This window comes from Grampus griseus (assembly GCF_964374135.1).
Source record: "Grampus griseus genome assembly, chromosome: X".
NCBI classification, from domain to species: domain Eukaryota; kingdom Metazoa; phylum Chordata; class Mammalia; order Artiodactyla; family Delphinidae; genus Grampus; species Grampus griseus.
The window spans coordinates 36,245,691-36,267,649 of record NC_138999.1 but is presented as its reverse complement, the minus strand read 5'-3'; the positions used below and the strand labels follow the sequence as shown (position 1 = coordinate 36,267,649).

At 47.3% G+C, this 21,959-nt stretch overlaps 1 protein-coding gene across 1 annotated transcript; it reads right to left on the bottom strand.

The window, feature by feature from the left end:
- Positions 1–290: 290 nt before the first annotated feature.
- On the bottom strand, positions 291–21,710 carry NYX (nyctalopin; the record flags this gene model as incomplete). Its single annotated transcript, XM_082682033.1, has 3 exons — positions 291–1,702; positions 18,571–18,662; positions 21,499–21,710. The coding sequence occupies 3 exons, from the start codon at positions 21,708–21,710 to the stop codon at positions 291–293; spliced, it is 1,716 nt and encodes a 571-aa protein (XP_082538159.1).
- Positions 21,711–21,959: the final 249 nt, after the last annotated feature.

Below are 21,959 nucleotides of genomic sequence, written 5' to 3'. Positions count from 1 at the left end.
TTCCTAGTCTTCTCACCAGAAGGCACATGTTCCTTCTTGCTTCTTTTCCAATTATGCCCATGTGACAGGAGCAGAAATCCATAATCTCCCCCCTCCCACACATGGCATTTCCCAGGGTCCTCCTCTTCCCAGGGCCATCTCTGGAGGCAAACTGTTCCTTCCACCCTCCGCTGTAATTTTCACCCCCGCCCCCATCCTGTTCCCCTCTCCCCACACCAACCACCATCAAGCCCAGTTAACTAAACTCCCTTGCCTGGCAAGGCAATCTGGGCCACCCCAGGGTGGCACAGTCAGTCCATCTGGAGGACAAACACCACGTGCTGGGCCATGCTGAGCAGAAGACCAGAGCCCAGGAGAAACGGTGTCTTGTGGCCCGAGCTGCCCACCCCCCGGGAGAGAAGGCTGTCAGACAGCGAGGCGTTGACCGGCCCCTCAGTGGTATTGGCCGCCTCCGCCACCGGGGCCCTCGGGGCCAGCAGCTTGGAGAGGAGGCTGCTGAACCTGCTCACTGTGGTGGCTGCTGGCTCTGGAGACGGACCTGGACTGGACGCGGTGAAGTTCAGCTCCTCGGGGTCCACACAGAGGCCGTCGGCGGAACGCCCAAAGGCCACCTGGCGGAGGTCCAGGCCGGCCACGGAGCCCGGGGAGGCGCATGGCACGTCGGCGGCGCGCCCAAAGCTCTCCATCCAGTCCCGCAGCCACTCCAGGCGACAGTCGCAGCGCCATGGGTTGCGGAAGAGGAAGAGGCGGCCCAGGAAGAAGCCGGGCTGGAAGGCTGCCCAGGCGAGCACGGTGAGATGGTTGCCGTTGAGATGCAGGGCCAGGAGGCCCGAGAGGTTCTGGAAGGCGCCCTCTTCCACGAAGGCGATGCGGTTGCGGTCCAAGTAGAGCAGCTCGAGCTCAGCCAGCTCGGCGAACCAGGCGTGCGCCACGCGGCCCAGCGCGTTGCCGCCCAGGTTGAGCGTGCGCAGGCGGCGGAGGCCGAGGAAGGCGTCGGCCGGCAGCGCGGCCAGCAGGTTGTCGTTGAGCAGCAGATGCTCCAGGGCGCTGCAGTCGCGGAAGGCGCCGCCGTGCACGGCGCGGACGCGGTTGGCCTGCAGGCTGAGCGACCGCAGGCGGCGCAGACCCAGCAGCGAGCTGGAGGCCACGGCCTCGATGCGGCTGCGCTCCAGGTACGCATGCGTCAAGTTGGCTAGGCCGCGCAGAGCGCCGGGCACGCGGCGGAACAGGTTGTCGAAGGCGGCGAACTCGCGCAGGGCGGGCAGCTCGGCCAGGAGGCGCTCGGGCACGCTGAAGAGGCGGCAGGCGGCCAGGTCAAGGCGCCGCAGGCGGCCGAGTGCGGCGAAGGTGCGCGCATGCAGGTAGCGCAGATCGCCGTTGTGCGCCAGGCGCAGCTCGGCCAGACGCGGCAGGCCCTTGAAGGCGCCAGGCGTGATGAAGGACAGGTTGTTGTGGCGCAGCGACAGGCGGCGCAGCGACGGCAGCGTGCCGAAGGCCCGCTCGCCCAGGAAGCGCAGGCCGTTGCGGTCCAGGTCGATGGAGGCCGCCTCGCACGGGAACTCGGCCGGCACCCGCAAGAGGCCCGCGCGGTCGCAGCGCACCGAGCAGCCGCGCTCCACGCTGCTGCAGACGCAGGCGGCCGGGCAGGCGCTCGCGCAGGCGTCCTCGGCGGCCCGGGCGCTGGGCAGGCCGAGGACCACCGCTGGCGGGGGCGGGGACGGGGGAGAGGGGAGGGAGGAGAAAAGACAAAAAAGGAACAACTGTCAGCCACAGGATCGCCCCAGGTCCAATCCTACCCGTAAGCGTGGCAGGATGCGTCCATCCACCAAGTTCTCAAACGTCCCGCAGAGCCCTGTCCTCCAAAGGGCCTCGTTCCGCCTCCCAGACCTTACTCAGGTTTCCCCACCCATCACGCCCTTCGCCTTTGCTCTCAAGTTCTGTTCATCAGCAAAACTCAGCTGGAATCCAGGCACCTGACCCAATCCTAAATCCCGCTTCCCACCACCTGTATCATGGCTTGTGCTCTCCTAGACCGCGACCTAGAGGGCCTGTTGTCTGCATGCATAGAGGGACCTGGAGGGCATCACTGTGGCCTACGCTCTAGCCTTGTGCTGCCTAGTACCTAGCCCCCATGCACATGGGGCTGTTGAGCATTTGAAATGTGAGTAGCCTGAACTGAGGTGTGCTCGCAGTGTAAAATACACACCAGATCCCAAGGACTTAGTACCAAAAAAAGGTAAACTATCTCATCAATAATTTTTATATTGCTTACATGTTGAAACGATATTTTAGATATATTGGGTTAGCGAAAATATTAAAATCAACGTCGATAGTTTCTTTTCACCTTTTTTATTGGGCTGCTTAGAGAATTTAAACATGTGTGGCTTGCATTATATTTCTATTGGTGCTGCTCTATTCCCTCCCACCGTAAGAATTCAATTTTTGAGGGCTTCCCTGGTGGTGCAGTGGTTAAGAATCCACCTGCCAATGCAAGAGACAGGGGTACGAGCCCTGGTCCGGGAAGATCCCACATGCTGTGCAGCAGCTAAGCCTGTGCGCCACAACTACTGAGCCTGTGTGCCACAACTGCTGAAGCCTGCGCACCCTAGACCCCGTGGTCTGCAACAAGAGAAGCCACCGCAATGAGAAGCCTGCGCATCGCAACAAAGAGTAGCCCCCATCACAACTAGAGAAAGCCTGCGCGCAGCAACGAAGGCCCAGCACAGCCAAAAATAAATTAATTAAATAAATTTTTTAAAAAAATAATAATTCAATTTTTGAAAACCCCCACTGAGCAAATTAAGCCTCATTAAGAAGGGAGAATTAGGAAACAGGTTGGGAATGAAAGTAAAGCCTATCAATCTTTTTTTTTCTTTAACAGTCACTATAATTAAGCCATAAGGACAGCATACTAAATAAACTATCGATGACCTTCTTACACATCTCAGAAATTACTTGTGGACACTGTGTGGTTAATTCCATTCACCAGTCTTCACTCTCTAGAGCCTTTTTTCCATCCTCAGGGGAAGGACTGGTGCTTATAAATTAATTTTGTTCTCAGCATTTGAATGGAGGATCAGATAAAGCCTTCCAAAGCCCTCCAGGTGGCTTGCCACCTGCAGGAAAGCAGAATGGCATGGCCTGCTTCTGTATGGTAGCCAGAAGTCCCAAGCCCCATCTTCAGTTCCATTGGAAAAGGCAGGATGGAAGAGGCACAAGTTTTATTTTCTGGCCAGGAGCAGCTGGCAGGTGGAATGTGCTCCATCTGAAATTCCTGCAGAGGAGCAAAGGTACCCAGATGTAAAACCTGACCACTGCTATTTATAATTTCTACCTGTCCTCGACAGTACTCCCAAATTCCGGCAAACACCCTGGCTACCGTGCAGTCCCTCCCACTGTGTACACGTTATGCTGCCTTGCCTATCCAAGCCCTGGTGGGAACCTGAAGGTGTGGCCACACAAGGAGTGTGTATCAATAGACGTGCTCGCTGCTGCCTCTGTAGGTTTGCTCAGCTTCCAATGTCTTTTCAGTACATCTGTTATGGACACTCATGTTTTTCTCAGTTTCTAGGAAGGGGATTCAGCCCTTTCAGACTTGGCTGGAGAACACTCAGCCCTTTGAGGAACCCTTCAGTTGTAAACTGTAGCTAGTTCAAAATTCTGATATTCCAGAGACTTAGCTTTTCCCTCTCCCTAAGAACTGTGAACTAGATACCAAGCTTCCAGCAAGGTTCTTGGACCCTGTGCTGGGCGTGGCTGTAAACGGGGCAGCTGCTGGGCGGGACAGACAGACACCCTGTTAGAGCGACAGGGCCAAGAATGTAACCTTAACTCCAGGCATCAGCTGGACAGAGGCAGAACCTTATTCTATTAACTCTTCCAACTGGGTCAAGCAGAGGCATCAGATTTCCTTACAAATAGTCCTTCATTCTACTCTCTTCTCCTTTCTAATTAAGGGAAGTGCACTCTCAACCATATGACTCATGTTTCTGCTCCACAATAGCTAATATTGTTCCAGGCACACTGTATGGCTCAGTAAGTATTTGCAGAATTAAATAGAATTGACGCCTTCCTCTGTAACAATCCCTGCTGGGGGATGTCATTTATTTTTAAAATTTTGTTAAGGAATTCGTGGGATTATGACAGACAGCATACAACCAATTTGCTTGCATAACGCAAGAGATCAAAGTTTGGGCTCTTCGGCTGCCAGTTTTTTTTTTTTTTTAATACATGCAAGAGGGGTGGGGGTGAAGCTTTTTATTGTATATCTTTTTACCTTGTACATTTTGAGCCATGTGAATGTATTGCCTATTTCACAAAATAGATTAAAGTGGGTTTTTTTTTTAACTTTAAACACTCAAGATGTCACTATTAGAGACCTATTTTCAGCCTCTGAAACTTTGAGAGCCATTAGGAACAATAACTAATTTACTGGACTATTCAGTGAAATTTAAATTAAATCAAGTAAATTCTCAGAACAGACAACCAAACTCCAGTATTGGTTTACCCAATATGAAGACTAAGTATATGCCTAGTGAGCCAGAAAAACAGGGCACCAAAGCAAAATTTTTATTTATTTATTTATGCCTGTGTTGGGTCTTTGTTGCTGTGCACGGGCTTCTCATTGCGGTGGCTTCTCGTTGCGGAGCACGGGCTCTAGGCGCGCGGGCTTCAGTAGTTGTGGCACGCAGGCTCTAGAGCAGAGGCTCAGTAGTTATGGCACACCGGCTTAGTTGCTCCGCAGCACGTGGGATCTTCCCGGACCAGGGCTCGAACCCGTGACCCCTGCATTGGCAGGCGGATTCTTAACCACTGCGCCACCAGGAAAGTCCCCAAAACAAAATTTTAAAAAATAATAACATAGGGACTTCCCTGACGGTCCAGTGATTAAGACTCTGTACTTCCACTGCATGGGGCGCGAGTTCAATCCCTGGTCGGTGAACTAGGATCCCCCATGCTATGAGGCGCCGCCAATTAATTAATTAATTAAATTAAAGAATAATAACATATTTGGGTGAGTTCTGCTTGCAATAATGGCAGAGTAGCTTGATCAGACTAACATTTCTGCTGATTGCTAGTGTCAACTCTGGAAAGATATTTTTAAAAAATCATTTGAACACAACACTGTAAATCAACTGTACTTAAATTTTAAAAAAAAATCACTTGAAGGCACTGGAGAGAAACCTAAACAGGCCACCAGAGTAGATACGACCCTTAAATGAAAAGAAGCAAACTAAGTGAGAGGCACATTTAACTGGCTTTTCCTCTCAGGGCATTTTCAAGTCCACACTGCACATGGGCAGTAGAGCTCAAGCAGAAAGCAAGAGTCTTACTGGGCTGAGAAATTAGAGGTCAGAGTGTATAGCAGCAACAGTGGCTGGAAATTGAGGAGGGAAACCATAGGAAAGAGGGAGCCACAAAATTTGCACACAAGCTCTGCTTAGATCCTTGTTTGAGTCCTAAAGTGCATGTATATGGAGTGAGTCCAAGAAGCCAAGAACAGAACTCCAAAAGAACTAAACAGAGATTTCAGCAATTTCCCAGTAATGGAAAGCAGATTAAGAGTTCGAAGTCCACCTAGTTAGAAGCTCTTATAAAATACCTCGACCTTTCCACTGAAACCCCAGAGGGCCACACCTCAGGAATAAAGACCATTTCCCAGGGCAAAGGGTAAAACGGAACTAGGCCTTCCCTAACAAAGACTGAAACCAAGCTTCCCCTGTATCAAGGGGATCTGCCAGTAGTTTAGCTGAAGGCCAGAAGGAAATTCAACACTCTTCAAAGGAAGATGAGAGGATCTAGAGTTTCTATAGCCACAATATCTGCTATACAATCAAATAATAGTAGATATGTGAAGAAGAAGCAAAACACGACATTGCTCAAGAGGAAAACAAATAGTTAACAGGAGTAGACACAGTGACAGCCCAGATGTTAGAATTACAAAACAAGGATTTATTATAATTATGTTTAGGAATTTATAGGAAAAGATGGATATAATGCATGAGGACATGGGGAATGTGAATTTTAGAAGTATGGGTCAATTAAAAAAGAAGGTATGGAAACTGTGAATATGAACCAAGTAGAAATCTTAGTACTGAAATAATACCATATCTGAAATTTTTTTTAAAAATCATTGAATAAGAAAAACAGCAGACTAGACACAACGGAATAAATATTCACGAATTTGAAAGAAGTCAATAGAAATTACCCAAAATGAAGCTCAGGGAGAAAAAAGATTGGAAAAAATATGATCAGAGCTTCAATAACCTATGGGACAATATCAACCAATTAGACTAACATGCATGTATTTGGAGCCCCAGAGGAGAAAAGAGAATATGGCAAAAAAATAATTGAAGACAATTTCCAAAATTTGATTAAAAACACAAAGCTCAGCAAACCCCAACTAATATCACACATGCGCGCACACACACGTATTATCTAGGCACATCACAGTCAAACTGCTGAAAACTAAAGTAGAAAGAAAATTCTTTAAGGCATCCAAAGAAAAAAGACACATTACATAGAGTAAACGTCAATTAAAAAGTGATGACTGGGGCTTCCCTGGTGGCGCAGTGGTTGAGAGTCCGCCTGCCGATGCAGGGGACACGGGTTCGTGCCCCGGTCCGGGAAGATCCCACATGCCGCGGAGCGGCTGGGCCCGTGAGCCATGGCCGCTGAGCCAGCGCGTCCGGAGCCTGTGCTCCGCAACGGGAGAGGCCACAACAGTGAGAGGCCCGCGTACCGCAAAAAAAAAAAAAAAAAGTGATGACTGATTGCGTATCAGAAACAGTGGAGGGCATAAGACAATAGAATTGTCTTATAAGCTGCTGAAACAAAAGCAAAATCTGGCAACCCAGAATTCTATATCCAATGGAAATATCTTCAGAAATGAAGTACAATAGAGATGCTTTCAGGTTAACAAAATCTGAGAAAATGCATCTCCATCAGATCTTCTGCACAACAAAAGATGAAGACATTGTTTAGCTTGAAGGAGAATGACACTAGATGAAAGTCAGATCTACAGGAAGGAATGAAGAGCAATGGAAATGGCAAATATGCCACTAAATATAAAAGACCTTAATTACTTAACAGACAAGTGACTGTTGAAAGCAAAAATAACAATGTGTTGTGGAATTTATAACATATGTAAATGAAAAATATGACAATAGCATAAAGAATGAGAAGAAGGGTAAACTAAATTGTACTCATAAGGATCTCGTGTTACACATGAAACTGTATAAGACTAATGCAAAGTAGACCACGATACAGACTTGATGTAAGGGATATGCACCACCAGCATAACTGCGTGGGCCACAGAAACCATGCCGCAAGCCCATCTGGGTGCTGACTGCCTCTTGATGCTTTTAAGAATGGGCATTGCAGCGGTGGTGTGGATCTTGTCAATTAAGTGGAGAATGGGGAAGCAAAGGCTTTTCCCCAAACCTTTAAGGTGGGTTTTTGTTTGGGGTGGGTTCCCCCCACCCCGGATTTTTACTTTTAAATCTTAAATGATATACTGCAGGCCTCAGGCATGACAGACAATGAGCAGGTGAAGAACCAATGGGAAAGTGTTCAAAAACTCCTGTGTTAGCTAACAAGCTTCTGAATGTATGGCTGTAGTCCACAGAGAAGGCTGGGAAAGGTAGCAAGGAGATGCTGCATCAGCTACTGCAGCCTTCAAACAAAGTTGGTGTCTCTTTGGACTTTAAAATTGTTCCTATGTAGCTTATTTTATTTTTGTTTAATCAAATACACAAGAGGGTTTTTCCATGGGGGAAAAAAAGTAGACCATGATAAATTAAAGATGCATATTGCAATCCCTAGAAAATAAAAAAGAATCTCAACCCCTACCTCACAGCATACACAAAAACTCATTTTAGATGGACCAAAGACCTAAATGTAAAAGCTAAAACTATAAAGCTTCTTGAAGATAACACAGGAGAATATCTTTGTGACCTAGCAGTAGGCAAAGATTTCTTAGGGAAAAAAAAAAGCATTACCATAAAGGAAAAAAGTAATAAATTAGATTCATCAAAATTTAAAAGTTCTCATCTTTGAAAGACACTTGAGAGAATGAAAAAACAAGCCACAGACTGTGAGAAAATATCTGTATATTTTCTCTGTATATATCTCATAAATGACTTGTATTCAAAATGTATAAAGAACTCTCAAAACTCAATAATAAGAAAACAGGCAACAAATTATAAATAATTTATTAAATAATAATATTCAAATAAATATAATTTTATAAATAAACTTATTTGATAATATTATTAAATAATAAACTATAAATAAATAAATCACCCAATTAATAAATGAGCAAAATATTAGAAGAAACACTTTACCAAAAAAGATATACAGGAGACAAATAAACACATGAAAAGATGGTCAACATTATTAGTTGTTAGGGAAATGCAAATTAAAATAGTCACCTATTAGAATGACTAAAATTAGAAAGACTGACCACACCAAGTGTTGGAGAGCATATAGAATAACTGGAACTCTCTTACACTGCTGGTAGGAATGTCAAATGGTGCAACCATGTTGGAAACAATGTGGCAGTTTCTTTAAAAGTTAATCATACACCTGCCTTATGATTGACCCATTCTACTTGTAGGGAAATAAAAGCACACGTCCATACAAAAGGCTTGGGCATGAATGTTCACAGCAGCTTTATTCATAATAACCCAAAACTGGAAATAACACCGACATCCATCAAGAGTTCAATGGGGGGACTTCCCTGGTGGCACAGTGGTTAACAATCTGCCTGCCAATGCAGGAGACACAGGTTCGATCCGTGGTCCGGGAAGATCCCACATGCCGTGGAGCAACTAAGCCCGTGAGCCACAACTACTGAGCCTGCACTCTAGAGCCCGTGAGCCACAACTACTGAAACCCGAACGCCTAGAGCCCGTGCTCCACAACAAGAGAAGCCACCGCAATGAGAAGCCCGCGCACCGCAACGAAGAGTAGCCCCCGCTCGCTGCAACTAGAGAAAGCCCGCGCACACCAGCGAAGACCCAACGCAGCCAAAAATAAATAAATAAATAAATGTATAAATAAATAAATAAAAAGGAGATGGATCTATTTGTATAACATGGAAAGACTTCTAAGATATATTTTTTTAAAAAAAGAGTTGAATGGGTAAACAAATTATGATATATGCATACAATGGAATACTACTCAGTGATAAAAAGGAATGGATTATTGATACTTATAACATGGATGACTCTCAAGATAATTCTGCTGAGTGAAAGAAGCCAGACAAAAAAGAGCACATACTGTATGATTCCATTTACAAAAAATTCTAGAAACTGCAAATTAGTCTATAGTAACAGAAAGATCAGTGGTTGCCTGGGGATGGATGGGGGGGGGCAGGGAGGGGCAGAAGGGAAGGATTATAAAGGGGCATGAACTTTGGGGGTGATGGATGTGGGATATGTTCATTACCTCAATTGTGCTGATGGTTTCATGAGGGAACACTTTAAATATGTTTAATTTGTTATATGCCAATTATATCTCAATAAAGCTATTTTTTAAAAAAGATACCATTTGTGTGTGTGCCTGTATGTGTGTATGAGTTGTATACAGAATATAAAAACTACTCCTACAAATGAAGAATAATGAAAAGACAAACTAAATAAAAATGAGTAGAAGACCTGAACACTTTACAAAAGAATATATTAAGTAGCCATTAAGCACAAGAGAAGGTGCTTTACATAATTAGCCATTTGGGAAGTGCAAATTAAAACTACAGTGAGATTTCCCTACACACTCACTAGAATGGCTGACAACCCTACATACTGGTGAGGATATAGAACAACGGGATTCTCTTACATTGTTGATGTGAGTGGAAAATAGTTCAGTAACTTTGGGAAACTTTGACAGTATCTATTAAAGCTAAACATATGACTATGATTCAGCAATTCCATTCCTAGGTATTTACCCAAGAGAAATGAAAAAAAAATGTCCACATGAAGACTGTACAAGAAAGTTCACTGTGGCTTATTCAGAATAGACCAAAACAGGAAATTACTCAACAGCAGAGAAATAAATTACAATATAGCCATAGAGTAGAATACCACTCAGCAATAAAAAGGAACAAACTATTGACACAACAGAAACATTACAGTGAGCAAAAGAGAGCTGACACATGAGTACATACTATACGATTACATGTACATGCAGTCCCAGAACAGAGCTGCTGGAAGTGGCTCTGGGAGCTCAACAGAACATGGCCTGCAGACGTATTCCACCCCCAAAGACAGCAAATATGCACAGGGCAGAGTTTGGGAAGTATGGTACCATATGTTGTCCAGGTGATATAAGCATGTCTAATGCTATTCAAATTAACCACAGTTTATGGGTTTCTTTTGCTCTTATAACAACCAACTTTTAATAAGTATTTGCTCGGGCCAAAGCTTGCTCTATATATTATTCCGTTTAATGACAACCCTGCAATGTAAGTATTCTTCTCTTCTACTCACAAAAAGAGGAAACTCAGGTTCAGGGTGGTTAAACACCATCAACCTTTGATTTCTGTCTTTCCACTGTACTGTACTATCCCCCACCCCCCAACCCTAGCCTTTCTGAGCTTCTGTTTCTTTAACTGTGAACTGAAGAGCCTGCACTTCCTGACCTTGGAGGGCCCTTCTGGCTCTCATTTTCCACAGTTGGACAGCAGCTGTTGCCAAGCACCACGTCTAAGAAAAAATACCCCACTCAAAACCCCATATTTCTCTGCAGCCTCCTCCAAGCCACAGCTGTTTGGACTGCAGGTGAACATTTTTGGGGTTTTTTTTGCGGTACGCGGGCCTCTCACTGTTGTGGCCTCTCCCGTTGCGGAGCGCAGGCTCCGGACGCGCAGGCCCAGCGGCCATAGCTCACGGGCCCAGCCGCTCCGCGGCATGTGGGATCTTCCCGGACCGGGGCACGAACCCGTGTCCCCTGCATCGGCAGGCAGACTCTCAACCACTGCGCCACCAGAGAAGCCCAGGTGAACCTTTGACCTAAGCAGAGCCAATCAGATTCATTCCTTCCCTGTGAACATGGAACAGGCAGCGAGATCATGTGAGCACCAACTGCTATATAGCATTGGGGCTGGGGTTTGTACCAAAGCCATGTACAGGTCAAAGTCATCAGGGAGTGGGAGCCAAAGGCAAGGTAAGGAAACTGGTGTGCAGAGAGAGGAGTAGATTGGCCATGAGAATCACAGAAAAGGAGATAAGGGACAGTGGAAAGCTCCCTTTAGTTCCCATAAGGCCCTGCTATAGCTATTTCTGTGACATTTCCCTGCTTCCATTTCAGAAACCCACTCAAAACATCTGGGCAGACCAGTGGATTTCTGTTCCTTGCAACCAAACCACCTCTGCTTGTAGTGGACATTTGATGCCTTTTCCGGCTACCCAGCTCCTTTTAAGTAGTGTTCATACATTTAGGGAATTTCCTACATTGTAAGTCCTGCCTCCTCAACACAGAAGCCAGAAACTCTCTTTTCTCAACTTCCCTTGCAGTTAGGGCCCAGGCATGTGACCTAGCTTTGCCTGTCAGAAGTAGGCGTCAGGCAGAAACCATTTTCTGGCCAGGATGGTGGCAGAGGGCATCTGGCTTCCAGGCTCCCATGGTGGAATTTCAGGCACCCAGCACCCAGCAGGATGCCTGTGAACGGTCAGGTGTGTCCGCCAGTGGTGGTGGCCATGGGGTCTTTGCTGGAACTGCCCCACTACCTGATTTAGGCATTGCTCCAGGCAGTGGACCTCCAACCAGGAAGCCTGGGAACACCTAGCACCCCTGAATAAACCCTTTCTCGTCTTCAGTGACCTGGAGCGGGTTCTATGGCTTTGCAGTGAGATTCCTGAGCAACGTCCTAAGTAAGACAGGTTCCCGTAATCCCTTGGGTACCATCTCCTCCTTCTGGCCCCTCCCCCTTTCCCTGAGAACCTCATGAACTCCTCACCTTGAAAGAGAAAACGACTCAAATTCGAGACCAGGCAGCACTCCCTCAACCAAAAGGAAGCTCTTTGCCATTCATTGGCAGGAAATATAGAAAATGGAATCAAAAATTGTTTAGGCCATCCCCAATTTTTCCAAATTCAAATGAAAAGCGGCCTCTCCTGGAATCAGAAGGGATCATTCCAAAGACAAATCTCCTTGGCTGTCCAGAGCTGAGTTCCGTGGGAATCCCTTGGCCAAAAAAACATTTACCAATTAAAATAAAGATCCCAGGTTGTGAGAAGAGGAAGTCAAACTCATTGGCAGTTCCTTAGCAATTTATTTTCTCCCATCAGAATTTTTGGGAAGGCTCCATGTGGAAATCTGAAAAGGCTTCAGTGCTTTTATTCCCAGCCTGAGGTAGGGAGGGGAAGATGAGAAATTCAGCAGGATGGGCCTCAGCTCAGCCTGCCTCTGTCATAGCTCCAGGATTCACATGTGGGGCATTCCAGAGCATTTGGTCTGGAAACACTCCTCCTGAGGGTGCGGCCTCTCACATATCTCTCGTAAACTCTGATGACACTGCCTTTTCCCCCCTGCTCTCTCATACTGCTTTTTTTTTTTGTTTTTTTTTCTTTTGTTTCTCAGTTTCCTCATCTGTAATAGGTGGACAATTATGAGGAACAAATGACTTGTAATACTTGAAACAGCTGTGAAAGCATTGGGCCAAGCTAACAGCAGATTCCATGAGCCACTGTTGTCACAAGATTAAATCTTACCAAGGGACCAGTACTTCAAGGACCATGTGAATATCTGCCCCAGAGTGGAAAGCAAAATACCAAGTGTCAGAATACTGAAGTTATTACTACAAGTAAACTACAAAGGAAGAATCTAGAATGGTTCTCTACCTGGGCTGCACATTAGAATCACCTAAGGAGCTTTTAACCAACTCACAACTCACCAGACAGATTACATCAGAATCTTCAGGTGTGGAAGCAGGCATCGGTACTCTAAAAAGTTCCACAGGGAATTCCAATATATAGCCCAAGTCAGAAACCAAGGGTCGGGCTTCCCTGGTGGTGCAGTGGTTAAGAATCCGCCTGCCAACGCAGGGGACACAGGTTCAAGCCCTGCTCCCGGAAGATCCCACATGATTCAGAGCAACTAAGCCCATGAGCCACAACTACTGAGCCTGAACTCTAGAGCCCATGAGCCACAGCTACTGAGCCCCTGTGCCACAACTACTGAGGCCCGCGTGCCTAGAGCCCGTGCTCCACAACAAGAGAAGCCACTGCAATGAGAAGCCTGTGCCCCAAAACAAAGAGTAGCCCCCGCTCACCGCAACTAGAGAAAGCCTGTGCGCAGCAATGAAGACCCAACACAGCCAAAAATAAAAGAAATAAAAAAAGAAAATCCAATCCCCCCAGAAAAAACAGGGGTCTAGGTGGACCAACTTTACAAAGATGGGATTCGTCTGTGTGGTATCAAACACTACAGGGTGTAACATAGTTATTGCATGCCCCAGCAATTCCACTTCTAGGTGAAAGTGGGTGTTCTAACAAATACTTGTACGCAAGCGTCCATAAGGCACTATTCACAATAGCCCAAAGATGGAAGCAACAGATGTTCAACAACAGGTAAATGGATAAACAAAACATGGTCTAGCTACATGGTGGAATATTAATCTGCCGTAAAAAGGAATGAAGTACTGACACATGCTACAACGTGGCTGAACCTCAAAAACATTATGCTAGGGGAAAGCAGCCAGACACACAAGGCCACATATGATTCCACTTATATGATGTATCCAGAATAGGCAAATCATGGAGAAAGAAAGTGGATTAGTGGTTGCCTGGGGCTGACGGAAAGAATAGAGTAGTGACTGCTTAATAGGTACCGGGTTTCCTTTTGGGATGTGAAAATGTCTTGGAACGAGATAGAGGGGATCTATGCACAACATTGTGAATATACTAAATGCCACCGAATTGTACGCTTTAAACTGGTTAATGGTTAATCTTTTGTTATGTGAATTTTACTTCAAACAACAACAAAAAAGGTACAAGGTGTCCCTGAATTGGGGCAAATACCAGAAATGGGTCCCTGCCTTTGTATTCTGGTCCAGTATACTGGCCAGCCCCCGAGCTGCAGGGAGGCAGGCGGCGATGGCCGGGCTCGGATGCCCGCACAATGATGTCTTTTTTTTAATTATATTTTTTTTGGAATGATGTCTTAATGCAGACCAGCTGAGGGATTTCTCCGTAGGTCCACAGCGTTTCCAGTATATGCTTTTGCCCCTTGAGGTTTGCTAGGAAAAGAGTTACTCATGGAGTTTCCAACCACAGGCTGAGTTTGAAGTGTTTCTTCATCCTCATTGTTTTCAAAGAACTTGTGCCTCACGAAGCCAAAAGAGCAAGGGAAAATGTGGTCCATTTTCTGATTTCAGCAAAATCTCTTCAGCCACTTTGGCTCTACAAGTCATTCCCCTCCCACCCTCGGTAAATGCTATCCCAATTACTCCTCAGACCAAGCCCCAGTGCTGGATTTTCAGAACCAAATGGGCTAAGGGAAGCAGAAATGCAGTGAGGGAGACCATTCCATGGCCTCTCATCTCACAGTGATCCCAGAACTTGCTTCTCACATCATGCGGGTATCTTCTGTGACAGAAAAGAAAGGCTCATGGACTCACACTGCAGCGTTGCTGGCCAATGTGAATCATGGTGGCGGGGGTGGAGAAATCAGTTGGTCTTCAGAGGGGTGGTCTGCTGACGGCCTCGCAGGCCCTGTGGATCTCGAGGTGGAGGGCTGTCCCATCTGAGGAGGAGAACACTAGGCCCCAGAAAGTCCTCCAGGTCTAAATACAACTGCTCCAAACTGGAAACAACTTAAGTGCTCAACGATAGAGTAATGGATAAACAAACCAGTACACCCAGGCAAGGGAAAACTACTTGGCAATCAAAAGGAAGGAGCGACTTATCTATGTAATGACGTTGATGAAACTCACCCACATACTGCCCAGCTCTCCACAGTGCCTGGCTCTCAATAACGAGGGATTTGTTCTCTTTGGGGTGCAGCTGCTCTCTCCCTACAACCTTCCTTTTTTTCTTTAAAGTCAAGTTGATTCAGGTATAATTTACTTACGATAAAACATATCCATTTTAAGTGTACGTAGTTCAGAAAGTATAACAAACATATACACCCACATAACCCCCACCCCAATCACAATTTAGAATATTCCTACTACCCAGAAAGTTTCCTCAGGCACCTTTTTTTTTTTTTTTGCGGTACGTGGGCCTCTCACTGTTGTGGCCTCTCCCGTTGCGCAGCACAGGCTCCGGACGCGCAGGCTCAGCGGCCATGGCTCACGGGCCCAGCCGCTCCGCGGCATGTGGGATCTTCCCGGACCGGGGCACGAACCCGCGTCCCCTGCATCGGCAGGCGGACTCTCAACCACTGCGCCACCAGGGAGGCCCTCTCAGGCCCCTTTGACAGCAGTCCCCTCCCCATCCTCTGCTCCAGGATACAGTTTCCGAAGTATAGTCTTGCCTGTTCTAGAACTTCATGTAAATGAAATAAAATGGTTTTTTCAGTCAACATTGTGTTTGTGAGATTCATCAGTGTTGCTCCGAAGATCAGCTGATTCCTTATTACTGCTGAGCAGTGTTCCGTCGTATGGCTGTACCGCCATTTGCGTATTCAGTCACCTGCTGATGGACATTTGGATTGCTTCCAGTTTTCACCTATTGTGACTAAAGCTGACTAAAGTGACTAAAGTCACCTATAGTGACTAAGGACTTGGGCGCAAGTCTTTTTGTGGACATGTGTTTTCATTTCCCATTTATCTAGGAGTGGGACTGCTGGCTCATATGGTAAATATATGTTGAACGACCCAAGAAACTGCTAAACAGTTCTCCACGGGGGCCGTGCCGTTTTGCATTCCCACCAGCTGGGGAGTCCCAGTCGCTTCACATCCTCACCATCAACTGCTATGGTCTTTTTGACTAGCCATCCTAGTGGGTGTGAGGTGGCATCTCATTGTCCTTTGGATTTGCATTCCTCCAATGACTACTGATGTGGAGCATCTTTTCATATGCTTATTAGCATTTTGCATATCTTCCTTGATGAAACAGCTATTCAAAAATGTTTGCCAATTTTTAAAAATTGGGTTGTCTTATGATTGGATTTGAAGAGTTTTATATATATATATATTTTTTTTTTTTTTTAATGCAAGACCTTTATCAGGTATTGTCATGGTTCTAATCTGGACAGCTTCACCCATTCAACAAGCAAACCCTTATTAAGAACTGACAGTAAAAAAAAAAAAAAGAACTTACAGTAAGACTCTAGAGACAGGAGGCAAATAAGCCCCAAACCCTGGCCCTCATTAAAGACTCATGGTTTAGAGCAAGCCGAGGGTGAAGACCCCTGTACAGCAAGACAAGGAAGTGGGATATTGTGGACAGCAGGAAGACCCTGAAGGGGTTGCCATGGGGGAGGGGGGAGAGGAGAGGCATTTCCAGGAGACTCTCCTGTGGAGAATTTCTGTTTCAGTTTTGCCCTAGATTTACCCTGCTACGAGCCACCTCTGATTCCACCATGATCTTGTTTTGTCAGGCTGATTCAGTCATTTTTCTCTAGCTGGGGTGGTAGAGTCCTATCCCTGCCTGCTTCTCGGGAACACGTTGTCTGCAATCCTTGTGACTTGTAGTCAGAGTAATATTGTCTGTGCTGCTGAGTGCATTTTAAATGAAAGCGCCAGGGGATGTGGAGATGGTCATTAATTTTAAGTGCATCTATTGTTAGCAAATGATGTCACCGCTCAGCTCTCCAATTTGTCACAAGAAGCCTGTCTGTATTTCGGGTCTCTGCAGCAGGGACAGTTCCTGTTTGGCAGCATGCAGGCTATGAATACTGTCTGCTTTCTGTGAGGAACGGGAGAGCTTTGGGTACAGAATTAAAATAATGTTGGCTCTTCGAAGCAAACATTCTGTCCCAATGAGTCAATCAAACTTCATATCCTTTCTAGGTAGGAGAAATGGCAAGGAGCTGACTGTTTGTAATTATATAAATGTCAACCTCTATCCTTTGGAGACTCCTGCAGCTAGGAAGTCATGTCCTATTTATCCATACTGTTCCCTGAGCCTTGTTCCAATTTTTTTTTTCTCATTTACTTATTGAGTCGGCCATTAAAGAATGTAAGTTTCTCAAGGACAAAGGATGTGCAATTATCTCTCTCATGATATCCCTAGAGTGTACTGAAGGTACAGTGTGTACCTGTTGATTCCTTGAATACAGCAAGTTCTACTTTTTGAAAAGGTGGAATTAAAGAATAAGAAAATTCTATTACTACCATTCTTAGACTTATCTGGTAACATTTTCTCTGCCAGCATGGCATAGAGAGGTCTATTATGTGGGTCGTTATAACCTCAAATAATTATACATTCACCTGAGGGTCAGAAGAACAGAGTTTGTGTAAATTGCTCACTGCAGAACTTAACAAGGGATTTTTCCTTGGGCTATCTCTGTTGGGTTGGAACACCTGGAGCTGTAGAGGTGTGGAAAAAAATTGGGGATGAGTCTTCTTGTTATATGAAAACCCATATAACAATAGGACCAAAAAACTTGGAAAAAATTCCTAAACGTCCATAGTTACATAATTCCAACATGATATTTTTCATGTCGTCTTCCTCCTTTAGGAAGATGATTTCTTTAAGGGATTTTTTTTTTACATCTTTATTGGAGTATAATTGCTTTACAATGGTGTGTTAGTTTCTGCTTTATAACAAAGTGAATCAGTTATACATATACATATGTTCCCGTATCTCTTGAGCTTAAAATAATGTGATTAGAAAACCACTATAGTTTTTGGTAATTACATCAATGAATTCATATCTGAAATTAGAATAAGAAAACCACCAAGAGTTTATTTCATATATTTGGCTCGGGAGTTTTGTTTTTAAAACAAACAAAAACACCACCCCGCCGCCCCGACCTGCTGTTTTCTTTAACTCTCTGTACCCTCCCCCATGATCGCACATTCAGTGAAACCTAATCAAAAGTATTGGTGTCCAGGTACAGCTTTCATGGAAGCCACCTGAAGCCCACACTTCTTGGGTAGAAGCCCTGTGGTTTCCACGCATGTTCTAGCATCTTCTACTGACTTCCCAACCCCCACACCCACTGGCAGGTGTCTGCTAGGGGACGGAAGGAGGGGGCCTTGGAACTCACCATGCAGCAGCAGGAACAGCATCCCGCAGCTTTTCACGCACCTGGTGGCTTAAAACCACCCAGCTGTGGAATCCCTACCTAAGGGGAGAGAGCACAGGTCACCGGGTGCCCAGGAGGGGTCCCTTGACAACCAGGTCACTCAGGCCCCTCTCTATACCTCCACTTCCTCCTGAATGCCCTGCCTTTCCCCCTTCTTCTCTGCACGCATTTCTCCCCATCACCTTGGTGCTGGGTTAAGAAAAACCAGTGACAACAGCCAATCAGATGCTCCCCCCAAACTGACAGCTTGGATGTGTTTGGAAACCCTTCGTCAGCAGCAACTCACACGGACTCACTAACAACCCAGCAAGGAAATGGACAGAGAGGAAACCTCTGCAGAGAAGCATTAGTGAATAGTCCCCAAATGTTGCTTACCATCCTGGGGCTCTGCCTGATAGCGCTCCTCCTCCAAGGTGCCCTTCGGCTCCCCCAGCCCATCCATCTCCCAAGTCAAGCAGCCACAGATGCTAAAAATGATTCGACAGAGAAGGAAAGTGGGGGCAGGGAGGATGGTGAGCCGGGGCAGAGGAGAAATAGTTGCTTATGCAGGTTTGAGTGTGCCTATTTTTCTTTCTCCAGATTTAATGGCAGGAAAATCCTGTATCAGATGAGGATTAACAGAGATGAGAGAACGTGTCTGCCTTTCGAATCACCAAAGCCAGTGACAGATTTTGCTAACACACCAATCAGCTTTATCCCCAGGCCTCAGCTTCTCCATCTGCCTGGCCCCTTTCTCTCCTTAAACCTTCCGCAGACCCCGCCTCCTGCCCTGACCCCAGCCCCAAGCAATTTGCAGCCAGAAATTGGCTTCCTGCCAAATAGCATTATCTGCATTTTCAACAAGGACATGTCATATCACTCGGAGAGGTGGGGAAGGGACAGAACAGCTTAAAATGATGATGTTTTCCCGAAATGCAGGCTGCTGCTTTCCTTTCTCTGTGGAGTGGTTGAAGGCGGATGATCCAAAAACAGACTGGAGATGGCTTTTCACTATCGCGAGGCTCAGAGTCCCGGCTTTGGGGTCAAGGCCATGCTTGCCACCCCGTAAGGCAGCAGGTCCGTGGGCCATTTTCAGAAGCTGGCTGAGATTTCTCAAACGCATCAGGACTCAGAGTGTGGCCTCAGACCAGCAGCAGCATCTGGGAGCTGGTTAGGAATGGGGATGTCTCAGCACATCTACCCCAACCCGAGACCCCTGGAATCAGCGTCTGCATTTTAACAAGACTCCTATGCTCCCTAAAGCGGAAAGCCCTGGTTTAGGGGAGTGATGAAGGGGGTCTGCTCAAGGTGGTGGCAGCAGTTCGGCTGCCCTCACATTCTTCTGGGCCCAGCAGATCCACCGGGCCTGGCTGTAGGGTCTGGCCCTCAGCTCTGCTTGAGCAAGCTCCCAGGTATCCATGGCAACCAGCTACATCCTGGCTGTCACGGCCTCGGTGTGCCGGTGCTGATGGGCCAGGAGTCCCATCCCACAAAGAGGTCTCGGGGTGTGAAGCTAAGCATCTGAGGCTGCTGTGCCCTGGGGAATTTTTGTTTTCTTCCATTTGGGTCTTGAAAGCCAAAATACGGCTGAACTTGTCATAACCTCTGCTGGGAAGGAAGCCATACTGGGGATGGGGTACGGATGTGGGCGAAGGGAGCCCCCCAAATGAAGTCCCTGTCCCCAGGGGTGGGCTCGCCCTGCCCAGGTGAGAGCGGTAGGCAGCTCTCCCCTTGTGACCGCTCATGTTGGGGGCAGCCTTGCAGCCTTCATTCCAAACCTTGGCCCCTTGAAGCCTCTGCAGCAGGCCACAGACTGAAACGTGGCTGTGAGAGCAGCCTGTCGGCACCTACAACCCTGGGCTGTGCTTACTGGGTCCACCTTGCCTTCAGTCTTCTGCAGGCTAGTGGGCCTGGGGCTCTAAACCAAGGCTCTCCCTCAGGAAGACCGCCTCTGCCTGTGAAATCAGACATTTCTCCCGAGTGGGAAGTAAGGAGCAATGAAAAGCCTGTCGGGGGAGAGACGAAGGGCCCATTCACTGGGCCAGCTAGTCACACTGACAGCAACTGGGGAACAAGCAGCCTCGTCATCAAAACCTAGTTCCCAAGGGGAAAAAAAGCAAGGAGGGAGGGGTTGTCACAGGAAGTGCAATTGACTGTCATGCCCCCAAGGAGAAACTTCAGACTGGACCCTGTTATCCAGAGAGCAAGACAGCAGGCCCCCAGCCACTCGGGGGCTGCCGGGGCAGTTAGCACCAGTGCTGGCTCTCTGTCTCCATGTAGCTGGTGGCTGATTAGACGGGCAGGAAAAGGGAGGAGGGGTAAGCTAAGTGAGCCCGTGATATAGAGGCAGCCCAGGACGCCAGGCTTTGCCTTTGCAGGTGGCCATCTAGAAAAGCTTCCATCAGCAGTGTGGGGGGCGGGGAGGGAGGGACCCCTAGTGTTTCTTTGTAATTCCTGCTGCACTGGTTTGGAGGCAGCAAGCAGGGACTCAGCACGGGGCCTCTAATGATAGGAAAAGACAAAATTCCTTCTCGGGTTCAGGGGTTCAGACTTCGGCGGCCTCCGATGGGCACCCTCAGGAAGGATTTGGATACTAAACCAGATTCTTTGCATTCCTCTGCTCCCGACTCCTGCTGGCACACATGTACACACACACCACAGGGAAACATGACCATTCCGCAGGGCCAGCGCTCGAGGGCATGTTCAGCCTGGCACCGAGTTAAACAAAGCAAAGTGCCCTGTTTCCATTTGATACGAGGCAGGAGAATGAGGTAAACTCCAGCAGAGCCTGGGAAGGAAGTCAGCGATCGCGTCATTCCACTCTTTTATTTACTGGTGACGAAGCCCCGGCCCAACTGCAACATGAAATGTACTTATGCTTAGTTCAGATTCCCCCAGAGGCAGGTCCTGGGACAATGATACGAATGGAAGTACTTGATTTGTGAAGCAATTGCGGAAGCACCAGCAGGAGAGCGAGGAAGGTAGAAATCAATGGTGTTATCAAACAAGTTGGTGCTGTGACCAAGCGGAGCCTAATCCCTTGGCAAGCTCTTCGAGACAGAGCACACGTCTCAGAATTCTCTCTCCTGCAGGGCAGGGAGCTGGGGCACTTATCCACCAACTCCCGCCCTTGGTAGAGGCTGCTCTAGAGGAGATGAGGGGTCGTTCCTTCTCCAGCAGCCTCTGGCTGGCAGGCAAAATGAGGCCGACGCACCAATTCCTAAAGAAAACTTCTTTCCAGGCTCATCTCTTACAGCAAATCAGGGCGGCTGGGGGAGTAGCTAAGCTTCCCCAACTTGGAATTGGTAAGGAAATGCTGATTACCAAGGAGGCATGGTGCGGGGAGGGCTGTCGGGACTCTTGCCCCATGCAGAGTTGCCCTGGGATGGGCTGCAGGGTCTCATCCTGCTCTGATGGGTGAGGCTGCCCCTCGAGGGCTGCACAGCTGGCGGCTGCACCCTACGTGGTACGGCGATATTCCGAGGACACAGATTTGCCTCCAGCCTTTCTACACCATGGTCACAATTCACAGACATTCCGACTCTGGATGGCTGATCCTCAAGGCCTTTGCTCCTTTCTTTCCCCACTTTTCCACCTGCTGAAACCCCAACCTTCCCGCAGGCTTAGCCCAAATACTACCTCCTCTAAGAAATGAGCCCCTCTTGGCATCCTCCCTCCTCGCCCACAGGCATCAGCCCTGCCCTTTGGAGTGTCTAGATGGTCCAGGGCTGTGCTTGGTCCAAGTCTGCACCCCCATAACGCCTGGCAGGTACCACCCTCAGACT